This window comes from Haemaphysalis longicornis, unplaced genomic scaffold (genome assembly GCF_048455015.1).
Source record: "Haemaphysalis longicornis isolate Haplotype H1 unplaced genomic scaffold, Haemaphysalis longicornis Haplotype H1 scaffold_13, whole genome shotgun sequence".
In the NCBI taxonomy this organism is placed as follows: Eukaryota; Metazoa; Arthropoda; class Arachnida; order Ixodida; family Ixodidae; genus Haemaphysalis; species Haemaphysalis longicornis.
The window spans coordinates 81,532,065-81,555,323 of record NW_027526233.1 but is presented as its reverse complement, the minus strand read 5'-3'; the positions used below and the strand labels follow the sequence as shown (position 1 = coordinate 81,555,323).

At 47.9% G+C, this 23,259-nt stretch overlaps 1 protein-coding gene across 1 annotated transcript in view; it reads left to right on the top strand.

Moving 5' to 3' along the window:
- Window positions 1-548: 548 nt before the first annotated feature.
- Window positions 549-23,259, top strand: part of LOC144164361 (2-acylglycerol O-acyltransferase 2-A-like) — a 45,389-nt gene continuing 22,678 nt past the window's right edge. The window contains exons 1-3 of the mRNA XM_077694873.1: window positions 549-677; window positions 9,135-9,327; window positions 20,869-21,176. Of these exons, the coding sequence (XP_077550999.1) occupies window positions 9,146-9,327; window positions 20,869-21,176 (490 nt within the window). The 5' untranslated portion in view covers window positions 549-677; window positions 9,135-9,145. The remainder of the gene's footprint in view (window positions 678-9,134; window positions 9,328-20,868; window positions 21,177-23,259) is intronic.

Here is a 23,259-nt window from a genome sequence, read left to right as displayed (position 1 = left end):
GAGTCAGTACACTAACTCCATGGTTTAAACTTATCTTAACTTCTAGCTTGCTTGAGTTCCTCAAAACAGTCATACTACGAATTACATGGGTTAAAATTCAAGATGCAGGCATAAATACGATTTCGACAAACTGACTATGGTGACTCCAGAAGTAGTGCTTGTGTAGGGAGCTCTTTTGTAGGAACAAAACGTTATAAAAATATTTTTGAGACAAGAAGGTGATATAGGCTGACGTGTAGTAGCTACTAAAAACTGACGTCACTTGTTTATTTTTCTCCTCTTTTCTCGGTAGAAGAGCTAAATTTACTGTTATTTGTATCAGCCAAATAGACGGACCACCCTTGTAAGAGCTTCACCGCTTCTGGCTGTCGCAGCTCTGAGTTCAAGTTGCGGCGGGGGGCGTTACAAGTATACCGGCCGATAAACAGGCGCCCTGGTTTCAAAGTGGACTTATCGCTGCTACCGAAACTAGCGTCGGATATCGCGCTTCTGGCAGATGCGTTGCCGTTGCTAAATGCTAGAATGATAAAGCGTCTTTTTTTTATCTCTTTGCCTTTTTTTCTCTTTTTCATCTGCGGCAGCATCGACTTGATGGCTCGCCAGACGGTCGTACACCGGAGCGCCGGCTTTCGTCCCAGCGCGGCGGACGTCCTGTAATTACGGATTGCATGCGAGTGGTGAGTCTGCTTGCTTGAATTTCAACGTTTTTTTCGTTGCTGCTTACAAATTCACTTTGACTGGGACATACACTTCACGCACGTGAAGTCACATAGCAATAATGTAATGTATGTGTTTCATCGCGTGGATTGAATCGTTAGGTCGCACACGCACGAAATGAACCGCTACTATATTACCCCCATTTTCGCTCTCTCCTTGGGTCCACCAACGAAAATGTTTCGTACAAACACATGAGTGACTTTTGCCCCTAATTCACAATGTTGCCTGCAGCCTGTAAGAAAATGAGATTACGACTGCATGCTTCTGACCATTTCAAGCGCTTAAGTGGCATTAATTTTGGCTTCAACTCCGTCTTCCAAGAGTGTCGCGTCATCGCGTATAAAAAGGTCTGACCCAACTCCTGGGTAACACTGAACAGCCGAACGTGAGCGGCGACTATTAAACTTTCAAGGTTTAATAGTCATGATTGCCTGTCATTCACATCAGAGTGGAGTCTGTCTATGTTTACGAAGGGAGATAGCATGGATGAATAAGCCAATGAATGTTCAGGAGCATCTGAAAAAAAAAGCTGATTAAAGCCTTCAGATTTGCCTTATACTCAAGTTGTGAAGCTTTTGTGTTCAAACAGTGCTATTTTGCATGAATAAAAGATTGGCGCACAGATGCCTAGGTTGCAGAGTGTCAATTGTGATGCAGTTTTCGTACGGTGAAACATGCAGTTTGGATTTTTTATTCGAGAGTGGTCCAGAGGCTTGTCCTGGTGGTTGCCCCGCCGCTATGAAGATGAAAATATAAACAACTACAGTAACAGCACAACCTTGCTGTGAGTTCGAACTTGTATATATGTGCGGAAAAAGCAAGCGGTCAAGAGCAGGAAGGTGTTCATCAATTTTTTGTGTTGAGATATTTTTAAGTCATGCGTTCGATTTCCACCCGGGCGGACTGTTTGTCCCACTTTGCTTTAAAATATAAACGTTCTTCAAAACAAAAAATGAATGAACTTTTTTCCAAATGCCCCTTTTGGCGTTCTTGACTGCCACATATCCTTTCTGTGTCAATTCAACGAACCATTAATTACCAATTCTGACAAAGCACACACACACACACACACACACACACACACACACACACACACACACACACACACACACACACACACACACACACACACACACACACACACACACACACACACACACACACACACACACACACACATGCACAGCACATGCACACTGTCTCATTGGTTGTGCCACCATGAGCTTCTCTTGCTATATTATTTGACTTTGGGCATTTGACTTTCCTACTTGCCTCGTACCACGTCCCATTTAGGTTGATTAGGCTGATTAGGTGCCTTTGGGCGCGTAAGTCGAGGCTGGCGAGGGCGGCCCCCAAAGGGCTCTATGATTCCTTATGCCGCGTTTCGCCTCTAACCTTAACTCCTTCGTGACCGCGGAAAAATGTCGATTTTGATCGCTTCCAGGCAACTTTTTCTTCTCTCTTGAGCTACTGGGCACGTTTGGCATTGCCATGCAGTAAATTGTAGCTTATAGATTCCTCTTTTAAACTTACAACAGCAGTTTTGTGAAAGGTGTAATATTTGACAGTTTATTGGTCAAAGAAACAAAAAATGTGCACAAAAAGTATACACAAAACACAAATAGGCGATTTAATTTATCCTTAGAATTATTTGAGGAATTCTGAGATATATAAATTGTTTCTACGTTTCTTGGCTATGATTCAATATATACATCAACGCTGTATACCAAGTTCTGGATTCGTGCGGGCCTACCAACCCAATGGCCCTGAAATCTGTGCCACTCCGCGAAGCCACTCAAGAGTCACAAGAGTCAGTCGGTCACTCAAAAATATGCATCCAAGCATACTTGTTTGTGTTCTCAAACCAAATTCTTATCACTGCGTTGATAAAAAACAAGAAAAAATTTGGCGCTCTTGAGTAGCAGCGTGCGTCGCTCCGCAGCTCTAATTTAACACGAGCGCCACGCTATCTTGAAGGTGATAACGCAATGCGGCGCGGTGCATTTGGCGAAATATACCCGCTGCATGTTGTCCAGACCCTACCCATAAAAGTAACGCCGGAGTCGTCAGAAATTAGGTACTTTTGTTTGTAAATACTGTGCAAAGTCAAAAACGAACCTTCCCTGGCAGCACCTGTCGAAGTTTGAGGCTGTTGAATGGGAGAGTATTCATCAGAACTAAAATCTGAAGGCTCCGCATCGTTGCTGGAATCATCGCTGCTGCCGAGGTAAAAAAAAATCAGCAGCAGCAGTGGCTGAAGTCTCTCACCGCTGTCCGCCTTGGCATAGCGCGCAGCAAAACAGGGCGCCATTTTCGTCCAACTCGCTTCTACCTTGGGTTCTGACTGAATAAGCTATACCCGGTGACAACTTAAGAACGGCACCGGAAGTTGCCGCTGTGCCTTATCACCGTAGCCGGATGTTTCTCCGCGCGGCGCAAGTAGGGCATTACTGGGAATATTTTGAACATGGCGTTAGCCGTTCCTGTGATGTTTTGGCTTAATATGCTTATAAACGACTCCAGTTACGACAAACAAACTGCGTGAGACAAGGCAGACGACATCACGCATTCATAGCAAACCCCTTTCAAAACGCTCGCGCACTGACGTCACGGGTCCGGCGCTTTGGCGGAGTGATACACTACATGAGGTGGTTCCGTTCTTGAGTTGTAACCGATTATATACTGAAGTGAAGAAAGAGGAAAGGGGGAAGGGGAGAAAAAGATGAGAGAATCCCAGGTGGAACCCCATGTCCAGGGCTCCAGTGGGTCCTGCTCCCGTCTTCGCCCGGCTGATTAGGTGCCTTTGGGCGCGTAAGTCGGGGCTGGCGAGGGCGGCCTCCCATAATCCTCGTCAAGTCAGTGGCAGGTCCTTTTGGTGTTCGGCCCCTGCCCAGAGGTGTGGGCAGGCCCACGTGGCATGGAAAAAGGCAGCAGTCTCTCCACATAGCCAGCAGTCTTCTGTGTAGTCGGGGTCGGAAAATCTTCGCCCAGCGAGGTTCATGTCGGAAGGTATTCGTTTGAATCTTACCTAGCATCTGGGCTTGAGTTGCCGTTAGTTCGCGATTCGGTATTGGATATGTAGCCCGCTCTTTTCTGGCATTTAGTAGGTATTCACCGTTCGTTGTGGTGCTAGGGTACCGTAAAGCGTCGGTCACAGGGGGTGATGAGTGAAGTCGGACGCTCACCTGTTCGGCGCCTCGTTAACCGCAGTCCCATGTGTCCGGAGGCCCACGTAATGTGGATTCCGGAAGTACCCTTCCGGATCCCGGAGGTACCCTCGAGGAATTCCGTAAGTACCCTTCGAAGTGCAAGTGGTATTCTTTCTGCCGCTAGCATTCGCACGGCCTCTTGCGATCGGTGATGATGTTGAAGCCGCGGCCGTTTTGTTCTCCCCAGCGAATCGCGAGAAATAGGGCTCCGTTCTCCGCGTGCTTAGAGGTGGTGCTTCGCACGGTGATGCAGTCAATGATCTCCCCTTTACGGGTGGTCACGCGTAATGCCGCCGTTTCATCATGACAACGCCAGAGGCATCAGTTGTCAGCGCCGTTTTTACTTTTTTTGGGAGGTTTGAAAATCATCGTTCACCCGTGTACGATGTAATGTCCGTGTAATGGCCTATGGCGCGGTCACGAAAGAGTTAACGTCTTCTTCGAGGGTATAACCTCCTGTTTAATCGGTACTGGCGCAATACTTTCTCCTTACGTAAGCGCCATTGCCCCTGATTTCTGAAGGCTGAAGTTTGGGCCCTGATGAGTTGCTTCCTCACTAGAGGAAAGGGCGTATTTCTGCAAGTCCTCCGCTTTATCTGCTATAGTAACACCATGTCGTCCGTATGCATCTCTCCCGGAATTCCTTACTCGTCCAACGTTCCACTACCTCGATAGGATAAATCAAACCCAGCTACACTCTCTTCCGATCGTCTTTCCGCACATTTAACCTAAAGCGTGAACAGCAGTGGCGAAAGAGAACAGCCCTGTTTTATTCCTCTACGAATGCAAACAGGCTCTGTGGTTCTGCGGCTTCCCGTGTAATTCACAGCTTGTTATCTTTATACATTGCCTGAGCAGCCGTGCAAACTCTGCATTAATACCTTCTTCATTCAACACATTCTACAGCAATTCGGTGTCCACGCTGTCATTAGCTCACAAAGGTCAAAAGAGTTGGCCTATTGACTTCTGAAGTCTGGGTGAACTGGGGTACCACAGAAATATCATCTTCTAATTAGCGCCGACCTGGCCGGAATGTATTGTGTAGTTCTCCCCCAACAGTTTATTCTCACCCCTCCCCCCCCCTTCCTTCAACAGCTCTGCTTATATGGCTTGCATAGGAATTCCTTGGAACGCTGATGTCCCTATAGGTGGCCTATACAAAATCACGCTCTCCTTATCTTTCTTTCTGAATTTCAATTTTTAGTTTCATTTTGGGTTAGACAACAATTTTTTTAGTGCAAGATTTCAGAATGATGTACCAGTGCCAGAAACTGCAGGGTGACCTCCTGTTGTTCCTAAACAAACGCAAACGCATGCTATGCGCAGTTTCATATCAGTTATATACATATCACATACCGTATAGAGCAATAAATAGTATAAAGCAATAATAGTAGAGCAATAATATAGTACCACATAGAGCAATAAAAGTATCAGTTAACAAAACGTGAAATAATGAAACAAAACGTAAAATAACATAAGACAAAACACGGTATACACACAAGATCATCGTGAGCAACACAAATATTGCCTAACAATTCATGGAACAAAGAAACAAAACTGAACATTGTACAAGCAAGCCAAATTATTCAGGTTGGAATAAGAAAGTCCGAAAACGAGTTTTAAACGCGTAATAGGATTTCAGTGCCTTTATGATTAGGGCTCATCCTACAATTCGCGTCACAGCGATGAAATTTTCTCGCCGTTTTAGCGCCTTCGCTGTGCTTACCAAGTGTGCCGTGCCTGTTGGTCTTAGTTGCGTGATAAGCTACATTGGGATATCGTCTGGTTTTGCTGTCCTGCTTTTAATAATACCTTCCTTTCACTGTTCCTAGTTTAAAATCTCTTTACTAAACCTATTTTCTGTGCCAATCCTGGTTGCTATCTCTGGTCTACCGGAAGCGGTCATACCAGTTCGGCAGAATGTATTAGTCATGCCTCCTTTTATGAGTTAAAGCGATGTCCTGCGGAAGAACGATATGCCGTTATCGCCCGGTATCCGGGTCTGCACCTCTTTAGTTGTTGTTCCCAGTACACTTATACATGACAACATAATTTTTTCACGAGCACTTTCGTTGTTCCACGTACACCTGACACCCATCGTTTTCACTTGCCCATCGTTCTCATGATTCCCACTCCCAGTCTTGGGCTCCGCGTTTACACGTATATCTACTCTCCCAATTTCTTTTCTCGGTACCGGTTCCACCTTGAAGAGGTTATTAGAACAAAATACAAATTTAGTTCATTCTTTTTTTTTTGACCGCATTGACCCACAACAGCGATGCCATCCAACAAATAAACTAGCCCTTTGATGCCCAAAGTTGCTCCGGAGCAACAATTTGTTTTCTCATACTTCGTTTTTTTTCGATTTTTAACACCATCTGTGGACAGGCAAAGGTTCCCGGACCTTGAAAAATTGAAAGAGAGTCCAGCACGTACTTCTGCGTGCTAAAAAAAGTCTTGTTTATACGTGTCAACTCGCATCGATCCCGGGGGCTCAATGGGAGCGAATTTGTGCAATTTCATGGTTATTACAAATAATAGCAATGCAAACTTTACATTATTGTCTTCACATGAGCCATAAAGCATGCTGATCAAGGCAGCTTTCTTGTTAAACTGTTATATGAACAGCCAGTGCCCAGTGTTTCCCAGTAGCGAGTGGATCGCAGTGTCCGTACCACAAGAACCAAATTTCTTTCTAACTTCCCATTTGTGATGTCAGAAGTTCTTTTAGATCATAAAAAAGTTTGACTATCCTAAGCAAGAAATTAATGTTTCGGACATCAATTGGCTAGGCATTAAGATGATAAGATAGAAGTTTATTTCTGACGAGCACGGGGGCTCGCAAAAAAGTGAAATTATTCATTTGAGAAAGTCCGAGGCGTGGTTACAAGCAGCAACGGGCATTACAAAGTGCATCTCATAACAGAAAAAGCATGTTGATCAAGGCAGCTTTCCTGTTCAACTGATATATGGGCAGCCAGTGCCCAGTGTTTCCCAGCGGCCAGTGGGTCGCAGTGTCCGTACTAATGATACACTAATGATTAAGGTAAACGGATGAATAGTGGCGACTGACCAGCCGCTTTTTTCACTGGGTCTTGCGACGTCGTAGGGACTTTGAGCGATTTGCGGCAGCAGCCTCGAGCCACGGCCAATAAACACGACTGCGCGATTGTAGCAGTGCCTTTACTTTCCGCTTGCCCTTAACGCTTGAATGATAACGGGAAGTTAACGCAATGATAACGTGGTTTTTGGAATTAGCCAAATTTCCATGCCGACGTCGCGGAGAGCGAAATATGCGTTTTTCAATATTTTTCGCTCTTCGGTTAAAAAACGGTTATTCGGTGCTAGAATTGAGTAAGCGACTTACCAGAGTGTTTTTTTTCTAATTATACATGCTATATTTTGCATTCATGACCTCTATAACTATTCCTCCCCTTCCTGAAAACCCTCCCCCTTCCCGCTTTTTTTTTTTTTTTTTTGCTTCTCTGTGCGGTATTACCGTTCTTTTACACTCAGTTTACTTTTCTTGTTCCGCCCAACCGTTTTCGCTACTTTCTTTTTCCCCGCACAGGATTTCCATGCCTTAATTCGCTTAGTTCTCCTTCAATGCAACCAATCAGCCCGTCATAGTCCAGTAATTTCGTAGACCAGGCCTCTGTATATCTTTCGACGTTCTTGGCCATGTCCGGAATATTTCGAGCATTTCATTCTTGTTGTTTCCTGCCTTGCGTCTGTCCCGCACGTCCAAAATTCAAGAATAAACGTTTCTTGTCGCTACCAAAGCTCCTTTCTCCTTCTTTATATTTCCACGTAGGGGAGCAAGAGGGGAAGGATACTCCCACCACTAACATTTAGCTGCTGAGTCCTTTGAGCGGACCGCACAATTTGCGCGGCGACGGCGCTGCCGTTCTTGGACGAGCGCCCGTTGACGTCCGAGCCGACACAAGAGAACCACAGCTCCGCTGCTTCAGCAGATTTCATACTAAGTTCAGCTGGGTTTAATTTTCTTTGGGGTTGTTCACTGTAATAGCAGGAATCGCCGTGCTCCGAAGCAGAGACTGCCGGTGCCTGCATAAGCAAACAACCCTGTAGCTGAGGCTCAACCTTGTGAGTTAGGATACTAAATTGTACATTCAATGGACTGCCCATGTAAATTTACCCTTATCCTTTATTTTCGTATGCTAATGTTCTCTTGGTTATGAATTTTTGCCCTCAATGAATTGCTAAACTACCACGTGCTCAAAGGATCAGTTCTGCAACAGTTGTTACCACTATCCTTTGGATTGATATCCCTCCCCCATAAGAAACTCCCTCTTATACTTATGGTATGATGTTACTTCGTTCAGCAGGTCACAGTATTTCGCAGCCACTTCAAAGCTTCCAGTCTTACTAACCTCTGTCAAAGCATGGTTTTCGTTTTTCCTGCACCAATTCATACTGGAACTTTTGATTCTGTGAATTCGACAGGGTGACTCACTAAAGTAATCTCCGCTATTATGCTTTCTTTTCCAATTGTTAATACTTACGGTTAACTGTGTAGTCAATAAAGCCGTGAAAGTCTTTCCTTGTTTGGGGAAGGCGCTGTGCAGGAAGCAGACAAGAACGCAGTGGGAAGCCGTTTTTGTTGTTGTACCGTACCAGTGTCCGACCGATAGGATAGAGTTTGGCTTGTGCTGTCGGATCGACGATATCGCTCCACCGAGTGCCTAAGATAAGGCCCTGCTATCGTTTGGAGAAGCGCATTTTTTTCCTCTGTGCATTGAAATCACTATAGTTTTGCCTTCTTGTCCACTCAGAGCACGTATTGGTGTTATCATGCAATACGCGACGCTGTGTTTAAGTACAAAGAGGATTGGGAGGAAGCCCTCAAAAGCGGCGACTTCTCTGTCCAAATCCTGGCCGTCCAGAGGGCCTACGAAAGGACGGAGGGCCTGGGCCTTACTGTCCCTACGAGGGAGCGGCCCGCAACTACAACCTCAACGTAGTTCCTCAGGACCAAAAAATAAAAGTTCTGATGTGATTCGCAAGTATACCGGTAACTCCCTGCTGCGTGACATTGTCTTGATGATGGGCATGTTCACCTTCTTCGCGTGATGAAAGTAACTCGATCGTGCCATCCTCGGGGTTTCATCAGCCCTTGCACAGTAAACACCACCAAATGTCTTTGTCTCCAAAAAGCGTGAACATGTCCTCACTGTCCTCTCGCAGCAGCAGCAGCCATGAGGGTTCTGGGCGTGGAGTTCGCGCCCCTGAACGTGCCACTCAAGCGGCGGCTTCAGACGTCCGCCGTGCTGTTCCTCACGCTGTGCTTCTTCTGCGGTGGCTGCCTGTGGACCTTGTTGTGCGTCTACTTGCTGTTCTACACGAACTTCTACTGGCTGCCCCTGCTGTACATGGCGTGGTGCGTACATTCCTTTCCGCTGGCTAAACCAGTGAGCGCTGGGATCATGGAGTTTACTGCTAGCGGGAACGAATATTCACTCCTCTGGGGTCTTGAGGAAGTCTGGGGAAAACGATACGGTGCGTGCATAAAGAGATCATGAGCCATTTCACTTAACGAAGGGGGATGACCAGTGAAGCCAGTTAGCATGTGGCATGCAGGTAACAGAGAATTCAGGTGAAGGGTATCAGTAAATTTTATTTATATTGAGCGTTGACGGTGGTGATACTTAAGAAACACACACACATGCACACACACTTCTGATTTGGCTATAATCATGTTGAAGGATGTCCCCATTGATAACTATTATACTCAATACTTATAACCGAGTGATTAGACGTGCAGGCTTGAGGTCTACGTAATGCTTCCACCTTGTAAATGGCGCCTATCGATAACTAATCTCCTCAAGACCCGCATCGAAGTGCTTAAACGTATAATCTTGCTGTCCAAATCATGTTTTGGACGACTGTGCAACTTCGTGGTGATGTGACCGCGTGCACACAGCACATACGGACGCAAGCACTGCGCATGCAAGCATAATCACCCAGGCGCGAATTTCCTTTTTGAGGCTCACATGATGGCAGAAAACTAATGGTGAGCCCCCTCGATTATCTATCCTTTAATCGTCCCCGATCAGCTCCTGTTCACTGGGAGAGCAGCCGATGCTATAACGGCACATGGATTCCTGTGAAGATGGAGCCACTCCTGCAAGAGCACCATAAATGTTCTTAATAAACGTTCCCTCTCTATCTATCTATCTATCTATCTATCTATCTATCTATCTATCTATCTATCTATCTATCTATCTATCTATCTATCTATCTATCTATCTATCTATCTATCTATCTATCTATCTATCTATCTATCTATCTATCTCTCTCTCTCTCTCTCTCTCTCTGCGTTCTGCCCGGGAAGGGATGCGGCATTCGATTTTTCTATGTATTTCTAAAGGACTTTCAGTCCGAAGGAAGTTTTCGGACTGCCCGCGGACCGTATGCTGGTAAATCGCAGATTTCCAGTGAATCTTTCCCTGCTTCGCCATATTGCAAAATAACAGCACATTCTAAGTGCTCTCCTCTCCTCTCCCCGCCCCAAAAAGAACTCCGTTCGCGACCGCTGGTCTTCACCTAGAGCAGCAGCGGCGAGCCAGGCGACAAGCCAAAAGAAACAAAAAAGTCCTTGTGGCCCTTAAGATTGCCTACGTGCATTGAAGGCGAAAGCCTGGCGATAGTTATTAGCAGCTTCTTAATTGCTAATCACATTTGTACTTTTAAAGCGAAAGCTTCCTTGGTGGGACCGATGGCGTCCTGTCAACAAACCAATGCGATTCCTCATAGACCGGTTGGCCGACCGACAAGCTCTGGTGAGATCTTGCGACACATCAGGCGTGTTCGTGAAAGCGGGCTTCTGTTGTGTCAAAACGGCTAGTACTTTAAAATCGCGAAAAAAGTATAACGGTTCTATATAAGACAATACACTCATCGATCATGAAGGAGTACAATAGTATACTTCTATCTTATAAACCACGTATCAGTATACATTTAGATGGTTCGTAGATGCGTTTACTCAGTGCGCAAAACATGGTCGTATGCGCTCGTTCTTCGTTTGTGATTGGAGTATTTGAAGGTTTGGCGATCGATTGGACGCACTTTCAGCGAAGGTTTTGACGCCCTTTTGACGCAGATTTATGCTAGAAAGCTTTCGCGCTTCTCTGATTTTCTTAGGCAGGGGAGGTACATTTCTTTTCTTCGATTTCGTTTATTTCTCGTTTGGCGCGCATTTTTTCGACCGGCTTCTTTGATGCTTTCGACCGTGCATCCATCTCTGTCTTCGTCTTACGGCGCGAATTACTTCCGCTGGCGGACTGGCACACGTCGCAGCTTCCTTAGAATCAGGGTTTTGCGCGACTGGTGCGCGCATGTACACCCGGCAGCAAAATAAGCCGGGCCACGTGAGGCGCGTGGCAAAATGCATCGCCGCGACATCTGACGCTGCACTTCTGGTGTCGAGACATCCATGTGCGCGTGCGCGTCCAGACATGCTCGCTGCCCTGTCTTTTCTTTCAGTTCAATCAGCCCGACTGATCACATTCAACGTTTGGTCATACGGCTCACTTTCTTCGCCAACATGCCTCGCTCACACACAGAGTTGCCTACACGCACCGCTCCTTCGTCGAAGGCGCTGCGCTTGTAGGCTCCCTGTTGCTTCGGCCAGCTTCGACGGTGAAGTGTGCGTTCTCGCTCTGCCCCGATCCAACAGATAACATGTCTTGCCCGTATCGGTGACGATTTTGTGCCGCATATATTCCATCGCGTCTTTGTATTCTTTGCCTAAAACATTCAGTTGGTTGGTAATAAACATGAGCACACCAACGCGGAAAAAACTGAGGCGAGATATAGGGTATTTGAATAAGCTGTGATGAGAAGTCACCTCGCACAAGTTCTAAAGCAGGTATTGGCGAGAAAAAAAACGCCAGCGGAGATCGGCGTGGCCGTGCGTTTGGCAAAAAATAACAAAAATGGCAATAGGTTGCAATACGCGTTAAATTGATTGGCACAGACACAGACCAAAAGTTTGCTGAGCAGGAGGTCGCGGGTTCGATTTCCGGCCGCGGCGGCCGCTTTCTGATGGAGGCGAAGACCAAAAACGCCCGTGTTTACGAGATTTCGGCGCACGCTAAAGATCCCCAGTTGGTCAAAATTATTCCGGAGCTCTCCACTACGGCGCGCCTCATCGCCTGCGTTGCGTCGGCGCGTTAAACTCTACAATCAATCAACAGACCAAAAGTTTCGCGTTTAGACAGCGAAGCAAACGCCATCGCCCTTAAAGGAGTACTGACACGAAATTTCAAAGCTGAGATAATTATGTAAAACGCTTCCTTATTATCAGGAGATATCTCCCACCAAGTTTCAGCAGCAACCGTTCAGCGAAACATATTTAAAATCCATTTTAATCTTCGCCCGCACGAGAAAGCCCAGAGCGGACGACATGACATCATCTGCTACTTGCCCCAAACTGCCGACGTCGGGGCTCCCGTGACGAAGCCGACGCGCTGGCTGTGGTTGGCGCGCGCTGCTCGGGCGTGTGTACACGTCATGGTTTTGGGACTGACGTCATGCTGCCCGGGCCTGTGGGGACGGCGAAGACCTCGGCTGGTCTGTGCACGCGCGTGCGCTCGCTCGCGCGCGCTTCCAGAGAGGCAGCGATACGGCAAGAAAGGTGACGTCACGTGATACATCCTGTCATGGCGGCCGCTCGGCGTTTTTTTGTCGAAACCGAAACTGGCACGAATAAACGACGCCGTAAATGAATGTTTACGCTGCGCTCGACCGTCTAATCTGTCATTCTATGATTAGTGGGCTGTTAGGCACGCATAGCAGCGAAAAAAACGTAACACCAAAATTTCGTGTCAGTACTCCTTTAAAACTAAGATATCGAAATCTTGTTGCTACGCATCCTTTATCAGAGCCAGGCATATAGAGCAAAGCAGGCTTCACCCACGCCGTTCGCCGCCGGAGCATGTGCCAGCGAGACGTGCTGAGCATAAAAAGTTACCCCTAGCGGAAAGCGCTCGGTGCTTTCAGCTTTGTTGCTTGAAGTGAAAGAAAAGACGGGGCGAGTATACAGGGGTTGGACGCGCACGCGCACATCGGTGTCTCAACACCAGAAGTGCAGTGTCAGATGTCGCGGCGATGCATTTTACCACGCGCTCGCGTGCCCCGGCTTATTTTGCCGCCGGGTGTACGTGCTATCAAGTTTAAGTGCCGCAAGACACGCACTATTATTAGAGTGAACTAGAATACTGGGGTAGTGGAAAAGCGGCGGCTGCTCCCCACGGCGCCCTTGCAGCCAAACGTGTTAACCGCCGCGCGTGGCGCTGGTGTGCCCCGCCCGAGGAGATCCCGAAGCGGCGCGCGTTGATCGACGTGCCGCTATGCTGCTGTTCGGCGATTCACGCTGTGTTTTCACGTTTTTTAACCGCTGCACATGGTCTTTTTTGTGTGTAATTACAAGAGGAGCCTTGCAGGCACTGCACTGATCCTTAAGTGTTCTTGATTCTGTCATTTATTGGTAATACGGACAGGGTGTTATGCGTGCGACGGTCTCTAATGGCAGAAGGGCCATGGCTCATGCAGTTTGAAAGGATTGTGCAGTATTGTAGGGTGGGACTGCACCCCTAAAAAATTTATGTGATTGCTAGAAATATTTTATATTTGCGATTTGTTTTGCCCTGCTTTTATTTGTTGAGTTCCTAACTGATCATAATTATCTTACGTCTGCAAGACGTGGGCAGTACATTTCATGAACTTGTGCATTTCTAAAGCGCTATATATTTTATGTTAATGGATAACCAGCCTTCCAATGAAATGTGCACTTTTAAAATGATCGCGCGATAAAGTGTGCCATGTGGTGCTTTTCTTAGAACTATAGTTACGGTTGCGAATGTTGCTGCTTTTCACTGACTTGAGTGAAGTTTTTAAAACGTATCGTGTGTGTTGCGTGAATTAGTGCACTGCAAGGGCCCGGGCCAAGTAGCACGCATTTTCTCGGGCCCGGGCCAGGCTCGCGGGCTTCAACAAAAATATTTTGGGACGTGCTTGCCCGAGAGCATGCCTGCAGTGTCTTCGTGATGGTTGATGCCAAAAAGTTTCCGCATTGATCATTTAGCTTAAATGGAAAACAAAAAAATCAAAGTGCGAGGTCACTGAGGCGCCGTTAAAACTATCTTTCGCTGATACTATACTCAAAAAATATTTTCTATGTCAGGATATATATATATATATATATATATATATATATATATATATATATATATATATATATATATATATATATATATATAGCGAATCAGAAAATGGGAAATGAGGGGCTCTGTGAAATAAGACAGAAAATAAGGGTTGGCAGTCTAGAAAACCTCGGAAAGCACAGGGGAGGTTGTGGTGGGTCATAGAAACAGATAAAGAATTTTTTGAGTCAGAAAGAAAGTGGTGAAAAAATGCCCGCTAGCTGGGTTCGGATCCCACCCGGCGGGCATTTTTTCACCACTTTCTTTCTGACTCAAAAAATTCTTCATTTGTTTCTATGACCCACCACAACCTCCCCTTTGCTTTCCGAGGTTTTCTTGACTGCCAACCCTTATTTTCTCTCTCTCTCTCTCTCTCTCTATATATATATATATATATATATATATGTGTGTGTGTGTGTGTGTGTGTGTGTGCGCGTGTGTGTGCAGGCACACTTGCACACGCACACACACGTAGGCACGCATGTACACGCACGCATGCACGCACGGACGCACACACGCGCGCGCACACGCACGCCGCAATAAAATTATGTTTATTTAATAAATAAAATGATCACGCAATAAAATTATGCCATGTGACTTGGTGCTTTTCCGAGAATTGCGGTTGCGAATCCTGTATTTGCGCTCTTTTCGTTGACTTAACTGAAGTTTTAAGACATCTGTCAGGTGTGCTGCATGGGTCAAATTTGAAAAAATTTCCCCGAATTTCCCCGAGGGGAAGAATGTGAAAGTGCGAATGCAGGAGTTGAATTTGCGCGGTTCGGTAATGTTCGCGAAAGAGAGATCACACACACACACACAACTACAAAGAAAGAAAGATGCATTTATTCACAGACACCTATTTGTGTTGTCGTTGTACTTGATTGCTAGAGCGGATCTCAGCTTTGAAATTTCGTGTCAGTACTCCTTTAAAGGGGTATTCACACGACGGAGCGTTTCAGCGGAGAAATCCGAGGGAGGTCGTGACGTCACCGCAGGCGGAGTTCCGCTCGGCCAGCTCCTTCGCTCACACGGAGGATGCGACTTTCGGACGGACATCACTGTTTGCAGTTGCCTATCTCTAAAGCAGAGCTGCCGTAGCACCGCCGATTCCGCGACGGCGGCAATTTCTGTTAAGCTCATACGTACTGATCTCTTCAACCGACCAAAAATCGGTCGTCGACGCGATGCAGGTGCTGCCGCGCGCAGAGAACGGCGCGCGACGTGGTAGCAACCGGCCGGCCCACCTACAGGACCGCATACTAATGTTAGGCTTAACACTGCGGCGGATATTCGATCGCCGCTCTGGCAAGCGGCTCAAGTGACGATTTTTAAAGCAACTTTCCATCACAACATTACCCCATTTCTCGTATACGCAGCTTTGTTTGCGCCTTGGGGAGCAATAACAAGCTGTCGCTCGAGCTACCGGCGCCGGCCTGCGCCACTTCGCGGCCGCGGCCGCCGCTCGCCAAGCGCCCGTGCTGGTGGTATACGCGGCTCCCTCAGTGCGCCTGTCATGTGCGCCACGCATTTTCGCGTCCGATGTATTAAGAAGCGATAAAAATAGAGTGCCTACAACCGCTCTAAAACTTCAGTCGCGGCCAGCGGCCAGACGAGCAGACGAAATCCCGCCGCCTCCGCCGCCGAGCGTCGGAGGGTTTGTAGTAGCTCGCGAGCAGAAGCTCCGATCTCCCATCGGAGGCGGTGCGCCGGAGAGAAACCGTGACGTAGGGGCCACGTGATGCGCACTCCTAGGAGCGAAACGGCGGATTTCTCTCTCGTGTCAGTACTCCTTTAAGCGGGTGCATTAGCCCTTCTCACGCCCGATTCCTGGCCAATCCCCCACGTGGGTATGTGACATGTCAGCGGCCAGGCAGCGCGCGCCCATCTCCCCCCGTTGCCAAGGAAGACGTGGAGCGCCCGCACCCGCAGCTGTTGCTATGTGGACGGACGGCGGTCACCGGAATTCAGGGTCGCTTATGAAGTGCATTCGCACTTAAAAAAGAAAACGGGAAACGTTTGCGTACGCACGACGCAGTTTGCTCGATATGCAGATCTTGATTGAAACATCAGCAAGAAAATAAAGAAAAAAATCAGAAGTGACGTATGCTGGCCAGCCTAAAGCACGCCACTCTTTCCTCAGTTGACGCAATACGATAGCGAAATCATCAAACAACGAAGAAAAAAATATCGGCATGATAACGAGCTCGATCGGTAAAGCACGGCGCGGTCTGCTCAGTTGGCTAAATGGGATGAAGAAATGAGCAAACAGTAAATACACGACGTAGCTACCTTTCCCATAAAAACCCTGGTACATTAATAGCATTATCAACGGTTTTTACACGAAAAAAGAACTGTAGCCCCTCGGAGAATGCCCCAACGCACGCCTACCCGCCGCTACCCGAGGCGAAAAAGCGCTCGGGCGGGGCACGCGAGCGCCACCGCGCGGGGTTGACACGAAGTGCCTCACTCGGCGCGGCCGCTTTTTCCACTACCGAAGTATTCTAGTTCACTCTAATATTATGCAGCTTTTACGTTGCCCCTTCATCCTTTTGTGAATTTTGTGAAGCAAGTACAATAGCCCTTGAAAGGTGACCTTCTCATCAATTCCTGGCTAATCCCCCGAGTGGATGTGTGCCAGAAGAAGGGAACAACAACATTTTTGATATTCCGTGTCTAGAGTGCCGTCCGACGGTATTATAAGCAGTGCACTATATCGACGTCCACCGGCGCTATGTGACAAAATTACCGCGTGTGGCATTACATCGCTCAAGATAACGTAAAGCTAGGCAACGTAACCTAAACATTACATAAGATAACTTAACGCACACAAAGAAATCATTTGAAACACCAAAACTATACCTAAGGCATAAAAATTATACTTCAATTTAAAGATGAAAATAAAACCGAGGCAAGAACCGGTCTCGAACCACCGTCCTTGAGAACAAAAACCTAAAGCTGATTCTCTACACTACAATGACAGACCCTTCGGCCCGGTGCTAGCCTAGTCTTAAATATTCGAATGTCGTCGGACGGGACTCTAGCCATGCCTGCAGCGGCCAGCTGGAGTGCCGTCTGTCGGCACTCTAGACACTGCGTTTTTGATATGCTGGGAACGCTCGGAGATACCGTCAGTCGTAGCGCGTGTAGACGCTACTACGGGCACCCAGGTTTCCATCCCATCAGGTCACAAGGGTTTTTTAACAGCGAAGCTGTTTATCTGTACAGGTTTTCATGGGGCGAGGCGTGGCAACGCGGGTGCAGCGATGTGGAGAGGGCACAGCCTAGGGGGGAGAAGGCAAGCGCTAAGCTCACGCGCGGCGTAGTGGGAGGAGGGAGAGCCAGCGCCAAGCACAGGTTGGCGGAGCCAAGACGCGGATGGGAGTGCGCGCCGAGCGCAGGTGGGCGGAGTCAAGGAAAGGAGGAGAGGAGCCGGCGCATTGGAGAGCGCGCCTCCGACAGATGGTTCTGCGGAGCGCGTATGTATAGAAAAGTGCGTTGTGCGGTCGTTTGAAGTTCCAGGGATTCCAGGTTGGGCTATAAATAGCCAAATTGGGCTACTTGTTTTGTGGTTGGCGGGAAAAATTGTTGGTTGGCTATTTGAATATTTTTGGGCTATTCTGTATTAGACAACCGAAAGATCTAGACAAAATGCCTCTTTTAGGCTGGCTCACAAAAAACAAAACGAATGAATCGCAGTTTTATACTCTAATCGTAGCAATTTTACAGTTTAAACGTAACCGAAAGAGTCTGAGAAGATACGAAGTTTTAAATGGTTCATAGCAGCTACTGCGCTGAGCAACAAGTTAAAAAAGCGTCCGGAAATTTTATCTCTTTGACAGACATTGACAGCGCCGATGGTATCCGATTTGCAGTACGCAGCAATTTAGGAGGCGACGTGGGTGACACAAATCTGCGGTGTAGGCCAAAACTTAAAAAGAAACGTTCCCTAACAGGGTCGGATACGAGCGAGGGAGAGAGAGAGATTATAGATTACAGCCATTTAATGCATGTTCGAGCCTGCCAACTACGAACTGTTTTCCGTGACACCTTGGAAAAGTTTCAAGATTGCCATTCTTGGGCGGTGCCGTTCATTTGTGATCGCATGTGTGAAAACTACCTTGAAGCGCCTTCCAACCAATCAACTGTTACGCGACCTCCACCTTTTGCACTGCAACAACATAAATTCCCCTTCGATGCCCCGGTGAAAGCTCTCCGGAAGTTGCTTCCGGCATCAAACATTTCTTTATTGGAGTCAGAATATTGCTTGCGGGAATGTAGGCTTGATGAGCTCCGTGACGACTACGTCACGATTTTTTGGAAGAATTTACTGGACTCCAAAAACAGCGGTGCTGTGCGAATGTTTCCGCTGCTGTCGTAACTAGCCACTTCACTTCTCATTCTGCCAGTGTCACATGCTGTGGTTGAACGAGTTTTTAGTCTCGTAACTCGAAGATAGACTCCCAGAAGATAGACTCCCAGAACAGAATGTCCCTAGATGCGTTCGAGAACATCCTTCATGTAAAGTTTATAGTCACGAGAAACGGCAAGAGTTGTAAGGACTTCGCACCGTCAGAGATCTTTTTGGAACGGTTCAACACCACCGCTATGTACTCAGGTGCAGCTGTTTCTGTTCCAAAAGAGTGATGTTTTGTCTTGCACTCATACTGTGAACACCTCAAGTCTGACATCTGACAAATAGAAGACATATGAATAAACGTTTGAAATGAATCGTGTGAACTCTTCAGATCTGGATTTTTGGGCTATTTTTGTGGGTTGGCATTGGGCTACTTTTGGGCTATGGTGGCAGAAAAATTTGGCGGGTTGTTCTGTGAAAACCTGGCATCCCTTGTCGTTTCTCGAATGTTCAGGACATGGGTCAAGTCTCGCGCGTCCTCCGGAAGAAGTCGCCCGCCGCGAGCGCTAACGAGAGTTGGTTCGCGAGCGGGCGCGAACGGGAATCCATCTGCTGGTTTTTAAAGGAGCCATGAAGAGAAAACACAAGTTTGGTTCATTCGAAAGATTGCCTCGTTAGAACCATAACAACACCAGTCATAACGCAAACTTCGCTCAAATAAGCTACATAATTAGGAAAAAATGAAATGACCATGCGACCCACCAGCTCATTTTCCGCCACAGAACCTATGATGTCACTCGAGAATGCTCTGCGATTGGCGGAGGCCGGCAAAAGCAAACGCATGTTAGGCAGAGCTTACAGTTTGCATAGCGAGCTAAATGCCCGTGAAACATACTGCACATTCTTTTTATGACAAAGAACGGTGGAGTAAACGGTTGAAGTTCCGAACGAACACGCAAGCGTGTGCGCCAATGCGTACGAAACTACCGCCGGCCGAGCTCGACATCTCGCCGTCGCGAAGACGAATTTTCGGGTTCGGGGCTCTTAGGGGCCAACGAACCGTCCCAGCACGCACAGCCGCGACCTTGCTTGGTATCTTAATCCCTTCACAGGAGGTTGGCTGTCATATCGCCAACCAGCAAAGGTAAAAATAGAAACGAGGTGAGTAAGGAACAGCAAGCAGCGACGAGATAGTGACAGTCGTCGCAGTTTCGGAATGGTGTTGGCTTGCTGCTATTGTTAGGAGCTCGTTTCCAGTTTACAACCAGTTTACGTGTGGGTGCTATATGGAGTCGACATACTAAGTATCTGTTTCATGGACCGGCTCGTATGACGCCATGGTTCACGTCACGGAATGTGCAATTTTAGCGGGAGATTTAAAATTTTGGCTTAGATTGCCTTATTTCTCAGTGAATAAAGCATCATTTGCTTCCGGGAAAGCGCTTGCGGGTACTATGAAACACCTAATCTTTCGAATAAAACAAACTTTTGTTTTCTCTTCATGGCTCCTTTAAGTGCAGAGCACTTTATGGGCTCGCCTTGTCGTAGTAGCTCGCTAACGGTCGATGTCAAGCGACTGCCGGAATCACGCGGCGCAGCGAGATAACGGACCCAAGTACAGCCTGCATGGTGTCCCGTTGTCAGGGAGTCACGCTCAGGCTTCGAAAACCACGTGGTGTAAACAGTCATAACGGTTAGAACCTCGCGAACCGCTGACGCTTGTCATACATCTCCCCGTTGTTTAGCACAAGGAAAACTGAAGGTACATTTCAGGCAAAATCTGTATGTAACCGTCAGCCCCGCGTTCATTTAGTTACGAACGCTCGTTGGGTTGCTTTTTAAGGTAGTACGCAAAGCGGCCGCGCAAGAAAAAAATGGTGCGTTCGAAATGCCGCAGAAAGGCTCCAGCCGCGCAAGAACAAAATGGCGCGTTCGAAATGACCCAAAACAGCTCCAGCATACGAAATTAAAGCAAGCACAAAAAAAAACAGAACTCCCGCGTCAGTTTCAGCACGGGGCGAGTGAGCATTGCGAAGGCGGGAAATTTGAATTGCGTATTCATCAAGAGAGGAGTGAGACATGGCGCCGAAGAGCGTGATGGGTGGTAGCAGTGAGCGGATAACGGCGCCAATACCCATAATGGCGAATCACTCCTCTGCACTTCCGACAGCTATGAGTGAAACGGCTTTAATTTTTTAAGGGATTTGGCTTCCTCCGGGTCCCCTGACCTGTATAGTACGAGATAGTGCAGTGAAAGTTCCGCTTCAAATGGCGGTCAAAAAGAAACATGTGCTCACGGGCACAACCTGGCCTCAGCCTACACTTGTTCCCACTCTTCCCTTCCGCGCGCAAATGCGAGCAGGTACGTGTACGACTTCAGGACGCCCAAGCGGGGCGGCCGCCAGAGCCACTGGGTGCGCAGCTGGCGCCTGTGGTCCTACGTGCGCGACTACTACCCGGTGAAGCTGGTCAAGACGGCCGAGCTGGACCCGGGTAGGAACTACATCGTGGGCTACCACCCGCACGGCATCATGTGCATGGGCGCCCTGTGCAACTTCACCTCCGAGGCGAACGACTTCGCGGGCCTGTTCCCGGGCATCCGCATGTGCACGCTCACGCTCAACGTCAACTTCGCCTTCCCCGTCTACAGGGAGTTCCTGCTCTGGTACGGTACGTGCAGGCACTCGCGTAGTACGTCTCTGTACACCCTAGTTTGCTGATGGAGCTTCGTACCAATATATATCGGACTCTGTGGTTGGGAGGGTTTCGTTAAGCCGGCCGGTGATGTTATATAGACGGTATTCGTTGAAAAGTTTAGCGGTTAATTTCTTCCCTTGGCAACACTGGAAACGGCCACAGACATGGCCGATGCGCCACGGACACGGCGCTGCCTGGACCACTGCGGCCGCACGCCGAAGGAAAAAAAAAAGACACCGGCATGCGTCATCTGCTCCGTTCCAATCCGATTCTAAATTGTGGCGCCAACAGAGATGTTATTAATCGCACTCACAGTGAAATCGACGCAATACTTTGTGTTTGGCGAAGAGTTCGTAACGTGAAACACAGTCATGTGTTTCACAGTCGCGCTTAGCTGGACAAGTGCCGCCATCCCGCGGAGCCCTACGTAACGAGTGACGGCGCACCGCTGGCGCGCCGCCGGCAGCAAATCGCGGAGCCATGGGACTTTCCTCCATGCGGAGGCCACGGGCGCACTCACACGGTTGCATGGAGGAGAAAGAGGGGTGCCTGATCTGCGGGCCGTGCGCACAACGTCGCCTAGCAACAGACGCTTGGCCACAGCGGCGCACACTTGGTTGCCTGCATGCATTCCACGCAATTGAATACCGAGGATACGTAGTGCTAGCGGAAACTGGGAGCCTCAGAAAGGATTTACGATTCCTATGGGGTACAAGTCTTGAAAGAAGAGGCCAGAGCTTTTTTGCTGTGGCTTTGTTCAGCCTCGCGTTTCGCAACAGGCGATGCCACAAACGAGCATTTTGCTATTTTTGCTGTATAAAGCGCGATCCAACGAAGGGAATGTAGCAGCAGATAACTTATTTTTATCCCTGTAAATGCTATATGCCCGGGTATAGCTAAACATTTGTCTATGTGCGCTTGTGTGCTATAAGGTCTCCCCCTCTCTACACTCTTTTCCTCAATGTATAGCCTCCGTTGTAACGATATTTCGTTTCAAGATAAGTGCACGCCGGACACTTTCGGGTAAGTGCAGAGCGTTAACTAAGCGTGTTGATATGACAAGCCCCAAGTTTAAACCGACTTAAAGGTACCAGACCACACTTAATTAAAGGAAAGAACGCGCAGAATTGAGCTCCCACCACATTTTACTGCGAAAAAGGAAAAAAAAATAGCACTGGCTTAGCTCGGCTATGCCAGGATATACGTAGCGTGAGGTAGGGTTCAGATGGTTATTCTTAGTTTTCCCGGTTGTCTAGGATTAGCTGATTATCATGCTTACTGCTCCTGAAACGATTTCCAATACAATTCAATTTAATACAATCCAATTCAATCCAACTCAATCTAATCCAACTCCATCCAATTCATTCGCGGCGGCGGCTCCGGCGCGCCAGCTGTACGCCGTGTGACGTCACTGGGGCCTCGCGCATGCTCAGCACGGCTTTCCAGGAGCCCCGCGAAACTGCTCAACCTCGGCCAGTGTAGCTCACGCTACAAAATCACTAGTTCTTGGGAAGAAAAATGGCTGGCGCTCGCTCTAGAACCTCCGATTCCACACCGAGGCTACCGAGGCCGAACCGTGCCGCTGTGAAAGCAGTTGCCTAAAAGCGTAGGAGTGCTCCAAGCAAACTTGTAGTTGGCGCTCGGTGCATAGAGGAACCTCTATACCACACCACCAGCCGGCCCGGGTTTGTTTAAACTTAATATAAGAATCACGTGAACGTTTGTTCAAACGTGCCGATAGATATGGCACCACTCGTCATTGGCCCCGACGGGACACGGAATGTTATTACATGACCCAGCGGCGTGTTTGACAAACCAGAATGCCTTCAAACATTCCCCCACTCGAGTTGCCTACTGGTCCGCTTGCAACACTCCTCTTCGCAACGCGGAAGGGCCCAAGCACGTGTGCAAACAAGGCATGGGGACCCACACATACCTGAAGGGGAAACGATCGGTTGCGTTCGGTAGGGTAAATCGTTCACATTCTAATTTCCGCTTCTGGTGGACTGTATCCCTATGCATGTACTCAGAGTAGTGACTGCTTGTTCTGTCATCT